Source organism: Spermophilus citellus (assembly GCF_964194105.1).
Source record: "Spermophilus citellus genome assembly, chromosome: 9".
In the NCBI taxonomy this organism is placed as follows: domain Eukaryota; kingdom Metazoa; phylum Chordata; class Mammalia; order Rodentia; family Sciuridae; genus Spermophilus; species Spermophilus citellus.
Genome location: NC_138191.1, coordinates 131,688,005 through 131,710,093, shown reverse-complemented (window position 1 = coordinate 131,710,093; position 22,089 = coordinate 131,688,005). Strand labels below are relative to the sequence as shown.

The 22,089-nt window shown below is 51.2% G+C and overlaps 1 protein-coding gene across 2 annotated transcripts; it reads left to right on the top strand.

Moving 5' to 3' along the window:
• The first annotated feature begins 2,803 nt into the window (after positions 1-2,803).
• Positions 2,804-13,021, top strand: UBIAD1 (UbiA prenyltransferase domain containing 1). 2 transcript variants are annotated; one of them, XR_014023747.1, is made up of 3 exons: positions 2,804-3,669; positions 7,033-7,222; positions 10,649-10,771. XR_014023747.1 is itself a non-coding variant. In XM_081307751.1 (2 exons), exons 1-2 carry the CDS (start codon positions 3,141-3,143, stop codon positions 11,134-11,136), a joined length of 1,017 nt encoding a protein of 338 aa, XP_081163877.1. In that variant the 5' UTR covers positions 2,812-3,140; the 3' UTR covers positions 11,137-13,021. The 2 variants fall into 2 exon arrangements, 1 of the variants encoding a protein (XP_081163877.1); XM_081307751.1 differs by lacking the exon at positions 7,033-7,222 and having other exon boundaries at positions 2,812-3,669; positions 10,649-13,021.
• The last annotated feature ends 9,068 nt before the right edge of the window (positions 13,022-22,089 follow it).

The window sequence follows — 22,089 nt, the reverse complement described above, 5'->3', positions numbered from 1 at the left end:
ACCAATCGCAAGGCGTAAAAACAAGATAGACTGAAGCACACACCAATAGTGATGAAGGAGAAGTGAAGCTTCAGGACCCGGCTTCTCCAGGGGGCGGGGACTATTCAAATAGACAAACCACGCGGCCAGTGGCAGGCGAAAGGTGGTTTAGATTCACTCGGGAGAACCAATCGGTGGTGAGTTGATGTCTATCACTTCCACGCACACTTCCGGTGCATCGCTACTGTGGTTCCCCTCTGCTTGGGGCAGTGGCGGTGTGGAGTCAGCTGTTGGCTAAGATCCGTGGCGGGGGTTCGCGACCGCTCTCCCTGTGATTCTTGAGGAGAGGGTGTGAGCGTCGCACGCGCCCTCTAATTACTGCAGCAGCAGATGTACAGCCCCAGGGCTAGCTCTATTTAGTGGTTCTTGATTTTTGTTAAATTTAGTGTGCATTTGGAAATGTTTTTAGATTTTCTCACTTCCTGAGATCACGAGATCATCCTCGAGAAACCATTGCCAAGTTTTAACTAAAAGAACTAGTAAGTAAAAAAAAAAAATCAAAGAACATCATTTTAAAAATTATTTGAGAAAAAAATGAATAGCAAAAAGGAAAAAAAAAGGAATTAGATTACACCTCTCTTGGTGAGGGGCGGGGGGGGGGTACTGAATATTGAATCCAGGGGCGCTCTCCCACTAAGCCACCTCCCCAGCCCTTTATTTTTTTTATTTTAAGACAAGGTTGCTGAGGCTGACCTGGAACTGGTGCTCTTCCTGCCTCCAGCTCCCAAGTTGCTGGGATTACCGGTGTGCACTACACAACTGGCCTGGTTTGGAATTCTTAAATGATTTTTGAATAAAGGATCCCATGTTTTAATTTGCATTGGGCACTGCAAATTATGTAGTTAGTCCTATATACTTGTATGCTATATATATGCATTATAACTTACACTGATATAAACTATGTGTAGCACTCATTTTTACAAATAACGTGTAGGATATTCTTTATTGTAAATTCCGTATTGCTAGTTTTCACAGTGTACTTTCTTTGATAATATGTATCTTCCCTGTGGTTGCAGTTAACCAATGAGTATAGTTCTGACACGAAGGCTCGTTGATATTTTTTTTAATGTTAATCAGAAAGGGTAAGTGGGCTAATCAATAGATAGGTCAGGACCTCGCTAGTGTGGCAAGGCCATGAGCCATGAGAAACTGCTGAATTGGATAGAAAAATGATTCTTCAAATCTTTGGTGTCATTCACAATATAATACTACAGAGCAGACACACTTAAGTTTCATCTGCCCTATTAACTTTTGAAAGACCCCCAGACCCTCAAATCCCCCGTCCAAAAGAACTAGCGTCACACTGGCTGCAAAAGCAAGAGGCAAGTTTATTAATACACAGGCGCCTGCGGGTGCACAGCAAAACCTCAGCCGGAGCTTTGGTGAACTGGCACACCGGGCTTTGGGATACAGATCTTTTATAGGGAAAAAGGAGTTGTTTTCCACCTAGCACAATAACAGGTGTTTTTTAATCCAGCATACACGTCGCTTAAAGGGTAAACTTGTTTTTCACTATGATAAACTTATTTTTCACTATAGGTTCCCGAAAAACTCATTAATCTCATAGGTTTACATTTTGTTTCCTCCCTGTTCCAGCTTATGATCCCAGTTTGCTCAAGCATGTCCTGTGATGTGGGCAGGGTGCCCTTTCTAACAGGTCATGTGGTGAGCTCACCTGTTTACTGCATACTTTCTACTTTTCATAATCAAGCCTTAGGTTATGGGGCTGGGGTCTTTCACTTTTTCTTTGCCACTTTCTCAATTCTTGGCGACTTAACAGTTATCAAGCATTTGCTGATTTGCCTGGTGTAAATATTCCCACCCTGGCAGATTGCCAGCTGCCAATAAATGTGACTGAATGAAAAGTTAGGAAAAAGTAAACACAGTCCTCAGTTTTCAGTAGTTTGATTTATATTTTTTCAGCTTTACTGTGGTGCAGAAGCACACCATACAACCACAGTTTTCCATTTTCTGTATTTAATAAATTACAGGAAATACTGGCCTGGCATGGTGGTGTACACCTGTAAACCCCATGACTAGGGAGGCTGAGGCAGGATTGCCAAGTTCGAGGCCAGTTCCAGCAACTTAGTATGGATCCTTCCTCAAAATAAAAACTTAACAATTAATAAAGAAAAAGGCTGGGGATGTAGGTTAGTCATATAGCACTCCTGGGTTCCATCCAAAATAAATGCATAACATGAGCTAGTCAACACTTCATTATAAAAAACATTTTATGTTAGACAATTTTGCCTAACTGTGGGCTAATGTGTTTTTGAGCATGTTTAACGTGGCAAGGCTACGATTCACAGGCTAGGTGTATTACTGAGTGTGTTTTCGATGTACAAGATTTTCAACGTAGGATGGATTCATTGGGACAGCCGTTCCCATCGCAAGTCAAGCAGCATCTGTATTTCCACAAGGCAGACACACGCGGCATAACCGGAATAGTGTCTGCTCACAAGAGCCCAGTGAATTGTTGCATGAGTAAATTAGCGAATCCTATATGAATGAGCCAAAGTGCCCGCTAAATCGCAAAGCCCCACGCCTTGGGGTCTCGGGATGCTAAATGAAGCTGTTCGCAGCAGTCGGGAAGCAGCAGGGCGGGGTGCGCCGGAGAAGTCGCGGATCCCGGGTAGCAGCGGGGCGGCATCCCGGATAGCAGCGGGGGGCCCCGCCCGCCCCGCCCGCCCCGCCCCACCCTCCTGCGCGCCTCGGCTCCGCTCCGCTCGGCTCCGCTCGGCTCGGTCCGGCCCGGCCCTGCGCACGCCCCGGCCTCGGTTTCCGGGCGGGCCTCCTGAGGCCGGCGCACAAGATGGCGGCCCCGGCGGCTCGCAGGAGAAGGCCGAGACGGGGTCTTGAGCTCTAGCCCCGGGCGGGGGCCGGAGATAGGCCTCGCCTACTGGCGGGTGGTCGGGGCGGCGCCACCAGGCCTCGAGGAGTGCAAGTCCCGCTGGTTGCTGTCCCCAGCCCCACCGCCGCTCAGTCCTGCCCCGGGTAGAACCCAAGAAAGGTCAGGCCCGGTAGCCCCGCCTGTCCTCGCCTCCGGGCGGTAACTGCGAGTGGCTCGCCCTTAGGGTTGATTTTAGCCACGTGCAGCCTCCATGGCTGCGTTGCAGGCCCCGGGGGAGAAGATTAACATCCAGACGGGAGAGACGGCCAAGGCCGGCGACCGCGACCCGCTGGGGAACGACTGGCCCGAGCAGGACAGGCCACCCCAGCGCTCCTGGAGGCAGAAGTGCGCCTCCTACGTGCTGGCGCTGAGGCCCTGGAGCTTCAGTGCCTCGCTCACCCCGGTGGCCCTGGGCAGTGCCCTCGCATACAGATCCCAGGGCGTCCTGGACCCTAGGCTGTTGGTGGGTTGTGCCGTGGCTGTCCTGGCTGTGCACGGGGCCGGCAATTTGGTCAACACTTACTATGACTTTTCCAAGGGCATTGACCACAAAAAGAGTGATGACAGGACCCTGGTGGACCGCATCTTGGAGCCCCAGGATGTTGTTCGGTTTGGAGTCTTCCTCTACACCCTAGGTTGTGTCTGTGCCGCTTGCCTCTACTGCCTGTCCTCTCTGAAACTGGAGCACTTAGCTCTCATCTACTTTGGAGGCCTATCTGGCTCTTTTCTCTACACAGGAGGTAAGAATTGGCCTGTTTCCTGTGTTGCTGGTCTCAGTTGCATGTACTGGAAACTGCTGCTTTGCATAGGAATTGTAGACATAAGGAAGGTTCCTTCCTAAATTAGGCTACTTTATCTGAAATCTCTAATGTGTGGTTCATGAATGTTTTGAGAACAGTAAATTGTGAAGATCCTGGCTTGGATAGTGGGCTTGACTCTCATAGATGGATGGACATTTTGTATCTAGTTTTCATTTTGTTGAGCGGTATTCTATAATGCCACAGTTTCGAATTGTGGAATTAAATCTGTAGAGCTCAAAATTATATAGCTAATAACTTCCAGCTAGCTTGTTAGGTGACATCTCATAGCAGGCTGATTAAGGTGATGGACAGACAGTAGGGTTGGGCATATAAGCCCTATTTTTTGAGCACCTGTTATGTGCTGTGTACCAGTCTATGTACACCTAGTAGGCACAGATCCCTGCCCTTCTGGAACTTTTTATATTGGAGAGAGAAAGTAAAAATAGATTGATCAGCATTCTGTTTTGCTCAGGACTAAGGGGGTTCCCTAGAAGTGGGTTTTTGTTGGTCACCCTACTTATAGTTCAGTTATGTATTTCTAAATGGCAGGGATACATTCTGACAAATGTATCATTAAGCAATTTTGCCCTTGTGGGAATGTCATAATAAAGTATACTTATACAAACCTAGATGGTAAGGTCAGTCGCTCATATGGCCTCTTGATGCAGTCAAGAGATATGGTAGACATGAGACACACGAGGCTGCTGCTGGCATGATCCAGCATGCTATCTTATAGTAAACATTCCTTTAATACGTTGAAGAGTATACTCTTAAAAATAATGGTAAAATTGTACCCCCACTCCCAGTACTGGGGATTGAACCCAGAGATGCTCCCATTGAACTACATCCCTAGTCATTTTATTTTATTTTATTGAGACAGGCTCTTTCTAAGTTGCTGAAGCTGCCCTGGAACTTTCTATCCTGCCTCAACTGGGACTATGGGCTGTTTAATCTTCTTTTGTTTTCTTAATCCATTTTAATCCTATGAGACCATCTTTCCATATTTGGTTTTGGTTCATCATTGACTGAGTATTGTAGTGTTGTTTTGCAGCCCATGATATGAGAGGTGATAAAGTGATTTAGTGGTGGAAAAGTAGAGCAGAGAAGGGGCACCCAAGTTACTATTTTAAGTAGTTTGTTCAGGGTGAGCCTCATCAAAAAGGTACCATCTTAGACTGAAGCAGGAAAGAGGTGAGGGAGTTGGCTACACAGATATCTGGGGGAACAGCGTTCTAGGAGAAGGGAACAGCAAGTCCAAAGTTCCTCCAGGCAGGAGTGGGCCCGAAGAGTTTGAGGAACAGTAAGGTGGAAGGGGTTTGGGGAGGGGAGGGAGTCACAGATTAAATGGGCTTTTTAGGCCACTGGACTTTATTCAAGTGGAGGAACCATTGCAGGTTTTTGAGTAAATGAGTGATATGATGTGACTTCATGTTTTAAAAGACTCTCTGACTAAGGTAATGAAAATGGATGAAGGGGAGTAGGCCAAGGGTAGAAGAGGGAAGACTAAGCAGAAAGCTCTTGAGTAATCCAGGCAGGATGTTTGGATCTTGCCTTGGGTCAGGGTGGTGGTGGTGGGGAGTGATTCTGAACACATTATGAAGCTAGGCAGGGTTTGCTGATGGGTTGGGTGTGAGGTTGAGAAAAACAGAAATTAAGCATAACTCAAAAGTTTTAGCCTGAGCAACTGGGAGATAAAGTTGATAACATGTGAGATGGAGAAAGGCAAGGCTAGAATAGATTAGGGGGGATCAGGAGATTGGAGCTCTAACCGCCATTAAGATATCCAAAGTCAATCTCCTGACAGATGTCAAATCGATAGTTGGATTTATAGAGAGGTCAAGTTCAGAAATGAGATCTGGTTAGAGATGAAGGTACTTGGAAGTCATTGGCTTTTAGGTGAAGTTGTAGGACTGAGCGAGATCATGAAAGGGGGCAGTGTTGGTAGAAAAGAGAAGAAAACCAGGACTGAGCCCAACTTAAGAGGTGGAGGAGATAAGAAGGACAAGGTAAAGGGGACTGAGAATAAGCATCTAGAGAAGTAGGAGAAAAGCCAAGGGACCATGGTGTACTGGCAGTCAGTTTTAAATTTTGGGCAATTTAAAACATTCAATAAAGGAAATCAATAGAAAGCTATGAAAGAGTATAAGATGGTAATAGTGAAGGGAAGAGGCCCTTGGTATTAGTTAGCTTTCTGTTACTGTAACAAAATACCTGAAATAACCAACTGAAAAAGAAGAAATGTTTATTTTGGCCCTACAGTTTTGGAAGTTTCAGGCAATGGTTGGTTGGCCCATTGCTTTTTGGCCTGTGGTGAGACAGTACATCTTGGTGGGATGTACTTTCCTTTGTGTGGCAAAGGAAACCTCTTTACCTCATGACCAAAAAGGAAAGAGAACAAGATGAAGGGGCTGGGCACCCAAGATTCCCTTCAAGGACAAGTTCCCAGGGACTGAAAAACCTCCCACAAGGTCTCACCTCTTTCCCACCTGCCAGTACACTATGGGCTAGAAACCAAACCTTTAACACCTGTGCTTTTGGGGGGACATTTATCTAAGCTGTAGCACTTCCTTGGAGCAGGTGACATTTAAGCTAAGACTTGAAGCCTAAGGAGGAGGCCAGAATTGGAGTCTGATTGCAGTGATCGTTTCAGGGCTGACAGGCCGGCAAGTGCAAATGTCCTGGGTGGGAGGGAGCTTCACAGTGTATAGGATCTTCCAAAAGGCCAGTGTGGTCCAGAGGAGAATGAGATGCTGGACTCAGAGTTCTTCGTCTGCTCCCCTGACTGCTAGCTATTTACCAACTTCCCGGCCCAGGCCTATCTCCACTTACTTCCTCGGTGACTTTAGCCAGTCTCATGACTTCATATACCATCTAGTAACCTGGCAACTGTCATGCTCCAACCTTTTTTTTTTTTTTTGGCAAGGGGGGGTGCCTGGGGTTGAACTGGCCTCACGTGTGGCCTCGTGCTACACCAGCCCATATCCACTTCTTAGCAACTCTAGAGGTCTCAGATATCTCAAGCTTAACATGTCTGAGGTCAAATTCTGATCTCCCCAATGATGCCTGCTAAACCCACAGCTTTTCCCACAGCTGCCCCTCACCCGCTCATCCCACCTCCTGCAATCCCCACTCTGTGTGTGGAACCCAGAGGTTGGTACATCCTGGGCCAGTCCTCTACCACTGACCCCCAGCCACTCCCTGCCAACTTCCTACCATCACCAAGATCACCTCTCCCTGGACGATTGTGGCAGGCTCCTAACCTGGTCTTTTTGCATCTGCCCTGGGTCTTTCTGGTGTTCCCAGATGAGCAGCCAGAGGAGCTGTTAAGATATGGCCCTTCGTCAGTCCTCTGCTGGGAGCTCTTCAGTGTGGCCCGCCTCATTTGGACCTGCCTCCTCCTCCTCCGTTCCTCCTGCCCACTCTGAGCCAGTCACCCTGCCTTCCTTGTGAGCCTGGAACCTGCCAGCCATTGCCTGCCTCAGGACCTTTGCAGGTGCTGTTCTCCAGTTGGGAACGCTCTTCTCCATCTACCTCACCTCCTCCACTGTTTGCTCAAACACCAGCTTCTTTGTAGGCCTTGCCTTCTACCTTGTTGAAATCATCCACCTTCCCCATGCAGTCCCTCTACCCCAGTGTCGTCCCTGTGGCTCTTCTCTGCTTTATTTTTCGGCACAGCACATATTACTTTCCAAAGTGCATGTAAAATACTTACTGGGCTGATCGTTTCCACGAGACGGTGCATCTTTTTGTTCTCACCCTCAGTGCCCAGCATGGCGCTAGCATGTGGTGCTTAATTAAAAGCTCTCACCAAATGAACAAGTGGGGACCCTTTGAAGTCACTGAGTGATGACATGGTCTGATTTACCTGTTTTAAACATTGGCTTTTTGATGTCTAGTTGACATGCAATGAAAGGCACAGCTCTGCAGAGTTGCAGTTTGGTGATCTTGACCTGTGTGTACAGCTGCATAACCCACGCCCTTATCGTGAGGCAGAACATTTGCTTTACCCCAGAAGCTTGCTGGGCTCTCCTGCAGTCCCACTCTGTCCCACTGGTGTAGAGTACTGTGCGGGTGCCATTCCCTGAGGACCATGCGTGTCTTGGCTGCGTGCTTCAGTGTGAACTCGAGGTCTGGCTTTTGCCCAGCGTGAGGTTTCAGAGCTCTGGTTGTGACTGGTGGTGGCTCCCTGCAGTGCTGTGCTGTTCCAGCCGTGAGCCTACCACAGTCTGGGTCTGTCCTCCGTTCAGGGCCTCTGGCAGTTCCCGGGTTCTGGCGTTGGGACTGCAGGTTCATGCTCAATCTTTGTGGGTATTCGCTTTCATTTCTCCTGGATAAGTGCCTCGAAAGGGACCCACTGGGGCTCAGGGCGGGTGATGTTGATTCTCTGAGAACTCCAAGCTCTTTTCTGAGGTTGTCCCGCGTGTTCCCACCACTCTCAGTTCCACGCGAGAGTTCCGGGGCCTCGCATCCTTGCCCACCTTTGACTCATGTCTGAGCAGGTAACTGTGGCTGCTGAGTAGAGCCCTGGCTGGCAGTCACGGTGCTGGGTCATCAGAAGATGGTGCCGGGAGGGCTGCGAAGGCCTGGGAGAAACTCCCCGCGGGGAATCTCTGATCGGGCCCTGGTCAGGCCTCCCACGCTCCAGCGTGTCGGGTGACCTCGGGGAGTGGGCTGTGCTTGGCTTCCGTGGAGGGCCTGTTTAAGTGGGTCACAGGTTTCCCTGAGGAGTGTTCTCCGAGGATCCAGCTGAAGGTCAAGGCCATTGCACTGCTGTTGCATTTTCTCCCACAGTCAGAAATGCAACCTGGGCTCGGGGCTGAGGAAAGAGGCGAGAAGCGGCGGCAGCGAGGGGAGACTCACAAGGCCCGGCGGGGAGTGCTCCTGCCTGGGTCTTCTTGGCAGAGGAGTCCCCAGACGTGTGAGATTGCCGAGACAGCACCTTACTAACTCAGACCTGGGCCTGGGGCTCTGCTTGAAGGAACCCTCCGGAGGACATGTCCTTAGAGGATCAAATTATTTGTCACCCCTCGGCTTGGGGCAGGGAGTTAGCTGCTGATGCTGGAGAGCTCGGGGCCACGCCTGTAGTGCCTCTGGGTTGCTGCATTTTGAAGAACTGAGGGTGGTCAGTTAGCACCAGCACAGGTTGTTCTATGAGGGTGAAATTAGGGGTCTGGATCTGTGGCTTCCGTGGTTGTCAATCCTCTGGAAACCATCGTCACTTACCACTTTGACCCTTTAAGATGTCATTGATCACCCAGTGACCCTGAGGCCACACCTATAGCTGGTTAGTCTGGAGGTGTTCTAGGCTCCTGGAGCAACATAGGTGTGGATCGCCTCTTCCTGTGGGCAGCTGTCACCCACTCCAGGCTTCACGGGTCTCAGTGGAGCAGGAGATTTTTTGTGCCGTGCTCTGTGCTTGTGACTGCAGCTCTGGGTTCAGTTCAGCCCTGGTGCCCAGCACAGGGAGCGAGCTGGAACAGGCACAGGCCCTGTCCTCAGAACCAACAATCTGTTGGGAAGACAGAGATGATATAATTGGAGGTGTGAGATATAATTGGAGATGTGATGTGTGACACTTGGAAGTGGCATGTGGCAGGCGTGTTCACAAGATGTGGCTTGGGGGGTCATGGGAGGCTATCTTAAGGAATGTTCTTAAAGTCTGAGGAGTGTGAAGGGGTTGCCAGGCAGAAAGAAGAGGCATGTGAGAGCAGGAAGGAGGGACTTTCACCAGAGGCCAGGCTGAAGGGGTGTAAGGTGTGTGTTGGGAGAAGCGGGGGTGGGCAGGCTCATGTTTTTAAAGGGTCACTGGGACTGCAGTGTGGAGATTAGGTGGGGGCATTATAAGATTGGAAGCCCCCTAGGAGGTTGTGGCGGTGGGGACATGAAGTGACCATGATTTGGACCTGGGAATGGAGTGAATTGGGATAGAGTGTGGCACTGGGGATGGAGGAGTGGAGGGTGGGTAGGTTAAAAGAAGTGGGTGAGGGGCTGGGGCTCAGTGGCAGAGCACTTGCCATGCACTTGTGGGGCACTGGGTTAGATCCTCAGCAACACATAAAAATAAACAAATAAAATAAAGGCACGTGGTCCATCTACAACTACAAAAAAAAAAAAAAGAGACAAGTCGGGGAGGTCAGCTTCAAAGTGGGAGGTGGGCAGAGCCATGGAGCCATGACTTAGTTTTAACTTCCTGGGACCAGGCAGGGGAAGCTGGTGGCCTTGCTGCTTTATTCATCTTGTGGTGAACATTGATGCGGAAGTTTAGGGGCCTTGAAATGTCACTGTGATTCACTGGGAGTTTTAAAGGCAGAAGAAGTCTCTGGAGATTGTGGGGAAAGGAAGGGGGACGTCGGAGGCTGGGATAGACTTCCTGCATCAGTGCAGGACTGAACTCAGTGCCTGGTGGGAGTTGGAGAGGCTGATAGAAACCAAAGAACTGGACTGTGAGACAGCTTAGGTCCTCCTTGGGCTCTTCTCTTGAACTGTACTTACTGGGAGCCTGGTGTCCTTAGGTGCAGAACTTTGTCTTGGGGAACAGTAAGAGGGCAGACTTGGGTGTGTCCCCAAGCTGGACTCTGAAACTAACTTGGAATTCTCTCTGTGCCTGTGTCATTGGAAATGAGTCACATTTTGCTCTGGGGAATTGCGACTGCCCACAGTCTTAAGATGCTTAAGAATTGAGCATCTCGGGGCTGAGGCTGTAGCTCAGTGGTAAAGTGTTTGCCTCACAAGTGTGAGGCACTGGGTTCAATTCTCAACACCACCTAAAAAAAAAGATACTGTGTGTTCATCTACAACTAAATAAATATTAAAAAATAAAATTGAGCATCTGGCCAGCTGTGGCCCTCCCTGCCTCATGAGCAGCCTATCCACCCCCCTCCTCAATCTCACATACTTCTCTGGATTTTCTTGGCTGCAGGAATTGGATTCAAGTATGTGGCACTGGGAGACCTTGTCATCCTCATCACTTTCGGCCCACTAGCCGTGATGTTTGCCTACGCTGTCCAGGTTGGGTCCCTGGCGATTTTCCCTCTGGTCTACGCCATCCCCCTGGCCCTCAGCACCGAGGCCATCCTCCATTCCAACAACACCAGGGACATGGAGTCCGACCGGGAGGCGGGCATCGTCACGCTGGCCATCCTCATCGGCCCCACCTTCTCCTACGTGCTCTACAACACGCTGCTCTTCCTGCCCTACCTGATCTTCAGCATCCTGGCCACACGCTGCAGCATCAGCCTGGCGCTGCCCCTGCTCACCATTCCCATGGCCTTTTCTCTCGAGAGGCAGTTCCGCAGCCAGGCCTTCAACAAGCTGCCCCAGAGAACGGCCAAGCTCAACCTCCTGCTGGGGCTCTTCTATGTCTTTGGCATCATCCTGGCTCCAGTGGGCAGTCTGCCCAAACTCTGAGGGGACCGGCAGCACCCGCACAGCACGGCCCTTTTTCTTAGAATGCCAAAGTCCTAAGAAGCAAATGTGAACTTGGCGGGGCGGGTACTGAGCATGGGCTGTGAGCTCCTGTCTTTTTATATGATTATAATGTTCTTAAAGGTGATCTGTTTTGTTTGTTTTGTTTTTCCCTGTTATGAAGAATCCTGAAAACTGCTGTGCCATCAGAAGAAGGCAGACTGGACAAGAGTCCTTGTTTTATGTGTGGTTTCCACTAGAGGGTGTTGTCAGGTCACTTTAAAATGTCTTGTTCCAGACAGAATGTCCCAAGACTGCAGGAGCTGCTGGGTGGCCTCCTATCCTGATGAGCCATCAGCTAGGCACAGTGCTCACCTATTGTCCTGGGCACATAGGACATGGTAGTAATTGGTGTCAGGGCCCATTATGGAGGGCGCCTGTCTCTTACTCAGCACTCGTGTCCTGAAATATGCTGCTTGGGGGAGAAAGTCCCTCATTAGCAGCGTTGTGTGGCTCCTGGCTTTTTGCCTAAATTATGATTCAGACACTTTTGTCCTTCATCTCTCCTTTTACTTATAGTCACAGTCGAGGAAAAGTGTTGGATCACCCTGCAGCAAGACAATCAAGTTAGGGACTGGGAAGAAAAAGCCCACCCTGAAGGCAGCTGAGAAAAACCACTCTGCTTCTGGATAGAAATTAGTAGGGTGTCTCTTTCCCTTTGTAGAATCCACTAGAATGACAGGAAGGACTTACAGCCCTTTTGATAACCTGGAGCCTGGAAATTATAGAAGCCCGGCTGTCCCTGCAGGCTCCTTAGAGCCCCTGGTGATTTTCCTCTGAATTGCCTCTCCTAATTCTCTCCCCTGTGCACCCTGCACCCTGCGCCTCTGTCCAGTCCCTGTGTGTGTGTCCCATCTGTGGAGCCAGACTATTTGGCAACACCTGAGTCAGGGACAGTTGCCACTTTCCACGGAGCCACAGTTGGGCAGCCCATGGACCCAGTGAATGTACAAGCCACTGCACAAAAGTCCTGGGCCTTGTTCAGCCAGAGTGACAGGCCCTGCGTACAGAGGAACATGTCTTCATCCTTGGAGACAGACGTCCAATATGGACCCTGCCTCTCTCTGGGCTTCAGTTGCTTTGTGCAAAGGTATTCATGGCTTTGGCAAGGTCACAGCTCAGGGGTCATTCAGTGTCCACCGTGCTGCTCTTCATCACTTTGCCTACGAAGTGTAACTTCTGGGCTGGAATCGCTAGGTTGCTTTGGGTCTAAGACTGAACTAGATTGAGTCAGTCGTGCTGTGCTTCCCTGTGGTAGTGGTTGTTCAGGGAGGAATAGCAAGATCTCGGCCTGCAGAAAATGACGTAAGAACTCAACCCTTCAGATCAGGCTAATTGTGACTTTGAGTGAGAATTGGAAAAAACATATATGGAAATTGCAAAAGTTGCTCTGAAGTTAAGGTGATTTGTCTCCCAGAGAGTGAGTGTCCTGGAATTGTGATTGGGGCCCAGGGACAAGGGGCTTCTCTCCTGCACTTCTTCCCAGCACCATTTTTGTTTCATGCCAGGTGTGTGGCATTTTGGTGCTCACAGGGGTCCTACCTTCAGAGATGTGCCTCTGACTTCTGTTTGGAGCTGATCGTGTTCATGTGGGCCTCACCTCAGAGGCTAGAAGCTGAGGCCCCAGGCTCTCAGCATCCACAGACCAATCCTGCCTTGAGGCTGCTGCCATTAGAATTATCAGTCAGTTCCTGCACTGTGCTCTGGTGCAGATTTTAATACGTATTTTTTATATGAATGATCCCAAAAGGCCATATTTAGTGCCAGGTTTTTTATGCACGTGATCATAATTTATATTATGTGCCCAGATTCAATGAAGGTTTTCTGTAGACTTGTTAATTTGAAAAAAAAGAAAAAAAATGTTCATCAGTGGTCTGGCCTCCAGTTTTTCTTCGCCTTCCTCCTACTTATGTCAGATTATAAACTCTGATGCATAAATCTCTAGGGAGACCAGGGCAGGGATGTTGGGACATGTGGGGTGGGGGAGGGGCCCTGATCTTTGGTGATGAATTGGATAGGGTTTGACCAGATTTGACAGGCCCTTTGGAAAGGCAGTGGGGAACCACATGTCCTTCTCTCCTACTATGTTTTTCTCATTTGAAAGAGTCCCTGTGCTAATACATTGAAAACATGTAGTAGACAGAATGTGTTTGGGTTTCAGCTAGGCATGTGACAATATATCCTAACAAACAAGGCAGAGGTACATGGGATGGCTAGCACTGTACTTAATGAAAGCCCAGAGGGAGCTAAGGGGTAGGCTGCTGCCCGCACTCCGAGCCTTGCCCCTGGCCCTTGGCTGTTATTAAGGACTGGAATGAGACAGCTCAAATTGCAGGTTCCATGAACCTTGGAGGAAGAGCTTATAAAATGACTGACAATTAGGATGCCCATAAATCAGGAGGCTGCTTTGATGGGCCAGAGGAAAAAAATTAAACATGAATAAATACAAAGCAATATACTTGAGTCCTTAAAATCAACAGTATAGCATTGGGAAGGGGGCAGTTCATATTGTGACCACAGACATGGGAATCAGTTTTATGAATGACAATAGAATACAACATCACATGCCTTTATTTCTTGGGAGTTAGATTTACTCTGATCCCTTGTTGGGTAGTTGGAAATTAAATCTCAGTTGCTTCTTGGGTCCCCTCCTATTCCTCTAACATTGCCCAGGATTTGGGCCTCGGTGGGAACAAAAGTCAGGTATTTCCTGCTCCTTTTGTTCATCCTCTGCAGGGTTGACCCTGTGTGAACTGGTGCTGGGGTTCAGCCATGGTGCTCTCAAAGGGTTCAGAATACCCCTCCCTGCTGACAAGTGGTGTAGGCTTGTGGGGCACTGGTCCCTGCCACCCCATGCCCATTCTGCCCAGCCTCAGGAAACTACCCTTCTTTCCATGATCTCCCCCATCCACCTCTCCTGTCAAAGCATAGCTCTCCTTCCCTACTCCTGGACCTTTGCACAGAATCCCACCTGGAGGACCTTGGATGTTATTATCAAACTTGGAAGCTCAGTGCTGGCCTCTCCTAGGGCCAAGTGGGCCAAGAAGTTGTGAATACATCACATTCTGTCTTCCTAATGGTTTTGTTACGCCCAAAATCTGCACCTGGGACTTGGCCCTAAGCTCAGTTTGAGTAATGACCTTTGTGAAGGTTGATGGGATCAGAGGTGAAGTGAACGGAAGATGGGTGTCCAGAACAAGGAAGGCGGAAGTCCTGTTCATCCAGTCCTGGCCATTTCACACGGAGTGGGCTGGGCCAGTCCTGGGCACCTTCTTTGATTCTTTTTTCTAAAGGGAGTCAACATGGTGGTAGATGGAGTACACGCTGTGGATATCTTAGGACTCAAGGACGCATTTGGTGACGTGATGTGAAATGTGGGTGAAGTGTAGCCAGAGAAGCTTCGCCTCCATGGGCACCCACGTGTGTGCACCTATGTAGGTTTTTGCATTGGTAACAGCTGTAGCAGGGATTTGACATTTCTCAGTATGGGGATCACATTTCAAAGATGTTATTATCAAACTGGATCTTGTCCAGAAAGCAGTTGGCAGACGGTCAGGGACACATGAAACCACGTCGGCACATGATGTCAGCACGGGAGACCCGCAAGAGGAGAGACCTGCAAGAGGGCTGACTTGGGGAAGGGGCATCGGGCTTTGTGTGTGACTTCCAGGAAAAAACTGGAACCAATTGGTGGAAGCTGTATGTCCCCAGGTTTAATCTCTTAGGTCAGGAAGAACTTTGTAGCCATTAATGAACTCAGCAAGTGGGAGGGTCAGAACATCCCAGTGGGTGGTGAGTTCCCTGTACCTGGAAGCATTCAGGAGAAAGGGTGACTCCTTTTTGGGATCATTGAAGTGAAGAGTCACATCAGAGAGGGGTGGGGAGAAGACCTTTAATGTTCTCCAGTTCTGCAATACAGTTGTTCTTTTATCGGATCACTTCTTAGACCTGCCCCCAGGGGTTGGGAGGACAGAGTGCAGGAAACATGGACATGTCTTCCAGGTGTGAGAGTGCTGTCTAGCCCTACCCCCATTTCAACAGGCGTAGCTGGTGTTGGTATTCCTTTCTTGTTTTTTTTTTTTTTTAAGATTATATATAGGTACCCGTACAAACACCTGCACACACAGTATGTTTCACCCCCGAAAGCCCTTGAAGTGAGGTGAGTGACAGCTCCTCGCCTCTGAGCCCGTGAATGGCTCTACTGCTAATGGACTCTCAGCCTCTTTCATTACTGGCTCCAAACTGTGCGAGCTGGTGTAAAAGTAGTGCCTCTGGCAAGAACCTGCACTTGGGTCTCAGCCAGTTGACATTTGTGATTTGCCCTTCTTCAAATTGGGACAGCCCTCCCTTGGCGTGATAAGCCAGGTGGCCAAACAGTGGTGCAAACCCGGTAAGTTCCTGCCTGAAGCCCTGGCAGCAGGGGCTGAGCCTGACCCAGCGGGAGGCTAGGAAATGGTGGAGGACCAAGTGTGAGGAAGGCTGTAATTATAAGGCTCAGACCCACCTCCGGATGCAGGAGCTCTGGAGGGATGATGAGGGTCTCGGTCACATGCTCCCACCAGGCAGAGTCAGGGAGGAGAACAGGAAGTTGTCTGGGGTCCCACTCAAGGGGGCAGGGCTCTGTGGCGGCTTCAAGGGGGGGGCCTCCAAGCCCTCATTTCTGCACCAACTCCCCATCCTCGCCCTTCATTTCCCCCGTTAGGGCCACTCGAGGTTCACCTGGGACAGCAACAGGACACGTGTTCCACATACAGTTCCCCCGGCAGTGGGGAGGAGCTGCGCAGGGCTGTGTGTCACATACCATCCCGTCTCAGAACAACTGCAGTGGCAAGGGTGCACTCGGTTAGGTGGTTGTTGAGTGGCTGAGCTGCACAGACTGGCCGGGCAGACAGGCATGAGTCTGCCAGACCGGGGCATCCGCTGGCTGACTGTGAGCAGGGAGGGCGGCAGGTTCCCCTTGGGCTTGGAGTGGAAGGAAATACAACAGTGACTCTAAGGTCTTTTAAGGTCCAGCTCATATTCCCGGCACTCGAAGGGCTCTAAATAAGTGTTGAATGAGTGACTAAGTGACAGTAATAAAGTTGTCATGGGTCGCATGCTTCCTGGGTGCCAGGCGCAGCTCTGCAGCCTCAGTATGTTGTCTTAATGCTCATAGGAGCCCCACGAAATGGTGTCAAGGTCTCTTTTTCACAAGACAGGAAGTTGAGGTTCAGAGAGATTATTGAACTTGTTCAGGGTCACCCAGCTAGTAAGTGACAGGACCATGATTCAAACCTTGGTCCATTTCAGTGCAAGCTCTGTGCCTGTGACCATCTTTGTGTGCCCTGCAGCGCCCTGTGCACGAGGTCTCTACCCACTGGTCCGCCCTTGGAGTGGGAGGTGGCGGTGAAGGGGAAGCCTGGGAGGGGCTCCAGAAGGATCCAAGCCCAACACCGCCGTCACAGTTCCCAAGATTCTTAGGCAGAGGCTCCTAGAATTGCCCAAGTACGTAAGTGACTGAGTCAGCTACAGTCCCTCGGAGGTGGCCCATGTGTCAGTGCTGTGGAGGTGGCTCCCATCAGGGTGGGCCAGCTGCTTCCTGGCCGGCAGCGTTCCAAGGTGGGAAGCAGAAAGGCTGAGACCCTGTGGAGGAGGCGAGCAGGTGGGGGAGGGGAGGAGGCATGAGCCTGCCGAGCTCCCCCCCCCCCCCCCCCCCCCCCCGTCAGCCCTGGCCTGCTGTGCTCTGGTCTCCACATTAGGTCCCCTCAGCCCGGCCCTGTGCCCTCCAGCCCCCCAGTCAGCTCTGTGGGCATAATAATTAAGCCTGCTTATCTAACCTGCTCTGACTTGCGGGGTCCAATTTTCTTGTCATAGACTGTGCTTCCCTGCACAATGGAGACCCACCTATAATTACAGGGAAAGGTCCATTCTCAGGTTCAATCTGGGTTTCTGTCCCTCATCTGCCAAGCTTTGATTTCCTACCCTCTCCAGCCACTGAATCCGGTGCCCACATGCAGGATCGGCTGCACGTGTGCCCAGAAACTGCCCAGCAGCTCTGCCTCCTGGGAGCACAGCTGGCCTGCTAGGGAGGCATGGAGGGAGCCCCTCAGCCTCCAGGGAGACACAGAGGCTCCACCTTTGGGAGAGCAGTAGAATAACACCAGCATCTGCAAGGCATCCTGGGTAGAGTTGAGGCTGGGGGATGGTGCCAGTCAGGAAGGCTTCCAGGAAGAGGTGACAGCAGGGATCAAGGTTGTGGAAGGAAGTAGCCATGAGAGATTGTTCTCCTGGACACTAAGGTGCTGGTGGACAGTTGTCCCCTACTGCCTGCCTTCTCAAACTGGGGAAAGCCCCCAACTGCTGCCTGAGAGAGCCAGTGGTGGATTCCTGCCAGCCTCTCTGGCTGTACAACCAGAGGACTGGAGTGTCAAGGTCAAATCTCCTAGAGGGTGAGAGCCTGGCACCTCCCCGCGGAGAAACAGCCAGGAGGGGCGACAGGGTATTTAACCAGCTATTTAACCAGGTATTTAGGGGTGATAGGGTAATTAACCAGCTGAGGCTGGCGCTGCCTAATCAGATGAGTGACCTGAGGGATGGGCCAGGAAGGCTTTGCGTGGAGCAGGGCACGAGTGCGTCTCCTGTGGACGGCAGGTGCCCCCGGGTCTGGGTGCGCTGAGGCCAAGGGAACGCTCACCGTGGAGGAGCGCACACAGGGGAGGGGCTGCAGAGCCTAGGTCTTCCAGCTGGCCACACCTTTACTGAGAGCCCACTCCATCCCAGGAGGACTCACACTGAGCTGGTGGAGAAAGCCCACGCAGAAGTCGTCCCAGTGCCACCCCACCACGTGTCTTGACAGAGGCTCAAAGGGCTGTGGGAGAAGGAGGGCAGAGGGCACTCATTTCTTCACACCCCGCGAGCAGGCCCTTACCATTTCCCACTAGGATTAGTGTCTTTCTCAGTCTTCGGTCCTCTGATCCCTCCCTGGCGACATCTGTAGGCGGCTGCAAGACCCAGCGCAATGCATTGAGCAAGTGTTATTCCCCAGGGGAGTGTGAAGGTGAGACCTGGTCCCCATCCTCAGGAGACGGTAGTAAATAGTCGCAGAGGGAAGACAGACAGACAGACAACACTGCTCATGGCACTCCTGCAGCCTGGTTGATGGAGTCCCCTCTGCCACCTGCTGGATGCCCTCACACAAGCTGCAGAACTGCAGGAGCATCCAGTTCCTCTAATTTGCCGCACAGGGTCATTTTGAGGTATAAATGAGCTGGCGTTCACAGACCACTTGGCAGGTTCTGAGTTGCTTTTCCTTGTTGATGTTGGAATGTGGCTGCTTTTATGTGACCCCAGACTTCCCACCGAAGGGCAGAGGACCTGACACTAACTACTCTGTTCTTTTTGAGTACCTGACACTACATTAAAAACTAAAAAGAGTCAAGTGTGATGGTGCACACCTGTAAACCCAGCTACTTGGGAGCCTGAGGAAGGAGAATTGCAAGTTTCAGGCCAAACTGGGCAACTTATTGAGACCCTGTCTCAAAATGAAAAATTAAAAGGGCTGCGGCCCCAGCACTGGAAAATAACGAGTGAACAAATAAACAGCCCAACTCCAGACAAGATGAGCAAGACCCAAGTCCCTGCCTTTGCAGAGGTTAGAAGACAGTAAGGGACACGAAGAGAAACAACCATTCACTGTGAAACTGCTGTGGTCTGCATCTTTGTGTCTCCTAGAAGTCATGTGTTGAAACTCAATCCCCAGTGTGATGGCGCAGAAGGTGGTTTTTGGAAGGTGAGGGGGTCCTGAGATTGTGGTCTTATACAAAGGGTCCTTGAGAGCTCTCCATGGAGGGACACGGCTAGAAGGTGCCATCTATGAGCAGAAAGTGGACCTTCCCTAGACTCTAAGTCTGCCTTCCTCTTGGCCTTCCTAGCCCCCAGTGCTGTGAGAAGAAAGTTCTGTTGCTGTGAGTCACCTGCTTTATGGTACTATTCCAGCAGCCTCAGTGGACTAAGTGCTGTGTGTGCAGGGAGACAGTCCCTTTGGGGTTCCCTGCAGGGCTGGGCTCTGGCACCAGCACAGGGGTCTGTGAGGAGACCAAGGGACAACTCCTTTCTTTCAAGAGTGTTGAGCCTGGTTTTGTTGAGATGGGAATGCCAGTGGGGTGACTGTGAGAAAGTTGGGGGTCAGACACTGTCACCGTGATTTTTCATCTGCGTGCACACAGTCTTGGCCTTGTGGGGCAGGTGCCGAGGGACTGCTGGAGGAGTGGCAGGTCCTGCACACAGTTATGAGTAGCCCGACCTGCGAGGGGCTTCTGGGCACTGGGCTCAGGGCAGCATCTCCCTGGGTTGTAGTCAGAGTTCCACAAGGTAAGACCTTCCGGAAAATGCCAGAAGCCCGTTTTGCCAGAGCTACTACCCTGTGCATGGGTGTGCATGTATGTGTGTGCAGTATGGACACGTGAGTGCCCCTCGACCCCCACCAGGGCCCTTATCCTGGGTATTCAGTAGGCGCTGACAATTAATGGCGCCCAGTGCAATGAGTGACACCTTGTAAAACAATCTCAATTACCAGATAACCAATTTCCGCGCAGTTGCAGGAAGGATAAGAGCAAAACATGGGGGCTGTGAGCAAATGATAGCCCAGAGCTGCCCAGGGCAGCGGGGGGAGCCGCAGCCGCTCCTTATCCTCCCAGCTCAGAACAGAGGCTGGCGGGGCCGGGCTGCTCTGCTGAGGGAAGCCGGTCCTTTCCCACGGAGAAGCAGCTGGGGAGGAAGAGCAGAGATAAGCGGGCCCCTCAAGTGAGGCAGAGCACAGCGGAATCTGTGCCCTGGCCCCGCGGGGGGCTGCAGGAGCTGGGAGGAGACTTCAGGCCCTGCCCGGGAACCCCACTGCCTTCTGGGCTGGTGGGGTGACAGCCACCTCTAAAGGTCGCCTGCCCATATGCAGTGAGAGCCGCTGTCCTCACTGTGGACACTGGGGTTCGCCAAGCCCTTCTCTGAGCAGCCTCCGGGGCTCTGATGCAGCAGCGCCTGCTCCCCAAAAGCCCTTGTCATTTCCAGCACTTCCCCTTTCATTGGAAGGGGGAGGAGAGCTGGTTTTTATAGGTCTCATTTTCAATTTAAATCAACTAAAAGTTGAAAGAGCCGCAGCTGTCCCTTTGTCACTGTCTTTCCTTCTGGCCTCTCTGGCCTCCTCCAACCCTCTCCGTGGCCCCCCTGCTTATGGCAGCTTCTCAGGCTCCCACTCCCTGGGTGTGAGGGGAGATGGAGAAGGCGGGGAGGGGCTTTGTCCCACAGTCATCTTGGTGGCCTCTGCTTGAGAAGGGATGGGTGGCTCTGTTTGCTCTGTGCAGTGCCACCCTGGGATGTCATCCTAGCCCAGCTGGGATCTGGAGTCAGCCAGCTTCAGGCCACAGCAGCCTTAGATGAAGTCACTGACAGCTGCAGGGGGCACCACCCTCGCTGGTCCTCTGCCATCTGACCTGAATTAGGATCCCACAGTGAGGAGTTGTCACACTGAAGCCTGAGGGCAATGCGACCACTGAGTTATGCTTTTCCCATTTTATAGACGAGGAAACTGAGGTGCCTGCAGCAAGTCAAACATCTTGTTGTTGATGTCCCAAGACGGTACAGGAGCTCAAAGTCACAGAGCTGGTGGCAGAGCTGGGCTTAGGAGCCGGGTCCTTTGGCTCTTGATCCGGGGCTCCTTCCATAGTGCAGCAGGGTCCAGGCTTGGTCCTAGCCTCAAGAAGGTCAGACTGAGGCTAGAGGACTTGTGGCGTCCAGGTTCCTCCTGAAACCAGGGCCCAGCCTGCCATAGATAAAAAACCAGGAGGCGGCTTGATCTGCCTCTAGCAGCACGGCTCCGATGGCTCCCTGGGCGAGGATAAACGCCGACAGGCAAGGAACCACTGATTGGAAGCTAATCTCCCTGAGAAATGATCTTGCGCCAGTTGCTTCTGCAGCTGCAGGGCTGCATCTGGGCCCCAGTACTGATGCACACTCCACCCCCAGATCCTCATTGTCACCAGCTTGTTGGAAAAACAGATGTTATTGTTCTCTGTTCCTGTCCCTTTGTCCCTAATAGGTACTTACGCACAAGAAACGGAGACAGAAACTGTGATTATTTCCTGAGGTGTGCACTTGTGCAGGACTTGGGGTCTGGGTAGAGTGGGTGCAGGGGAGGATCCTCCCCCAGCCCTGGGTGCTCCTGGGTCAGCCCTGGGAGAAGCTACCTCGTTGACTCAGGGCTGTGGATGCTGAGGACTCGTTTGTGGACAAGGTACCTTTCGGTCCATCACCTGGGCTGGACCTAAAGCCCGTGTTAGAGGAAAGGGATCTAGGGACATTTGGGCTCTGCCCAGACTCCCAGAGTTTGCAGGGTTAGCAGCCAGAGCTGATGAGATCTAGGTCTTTTGCTCCATTCTCCTGTGGGCCTCATTCATCCACCCATCACTCACTTGCTAAGCACACTGAGTACCTGGCCGCAGCCCGCTGGTTTGCAGGTAAAAACTTTCCCTGGAAAGGACAGTCCTTCCCCTTGCAGCAGGTCAGCCATGGCTGTGATTTAACGGGAGCTCAGAGGTTATCCTGCCCCTAAATAGCTCTGCATCAACCTGCCTTGGTGCTTCAGATGCCACCATTAGTCAGCCTTTGAATGAAGGCATTATATTTCCCAGAGGTCCTTGCTAAAATACTGGCATGCTGCTGAGGAGGTTCTCACGGAGGCAGGGAAAAAAATCTGCCTGTCATCGTGAACAGAGGATCAAGGCCTATGTAGCATTCGCTACACAAGATGGGTAAGCTTTGATAAGAGGAAGATAAGAACATCCAGCCCATGGGCTGCTGCCCAGGGAGGGAGGACCTGAGGGACTGAACGAGAGAATTAGGAATTTAGGGGACTGTTCTCAGAGG

What these genes read in the sequence shown, in the direction of transcription:
- UBIAD1 (XM_081307751.1), top strand. Translation starts at nt 3,141, where the DNA reads ATGGCTGCGTTGCAGGCCCCGGGGGAGAAGATTAACATCCAGACGGGA. An exon ending in CTCTTTTCTCTACACAGGAG is followed by an intron (nt 3,670 to 10,648) that starts GTAAGAATTGGC and finishes TCTTGGCTGCAG; the next exon opens with GAATTGGATTCAAGTATGTG.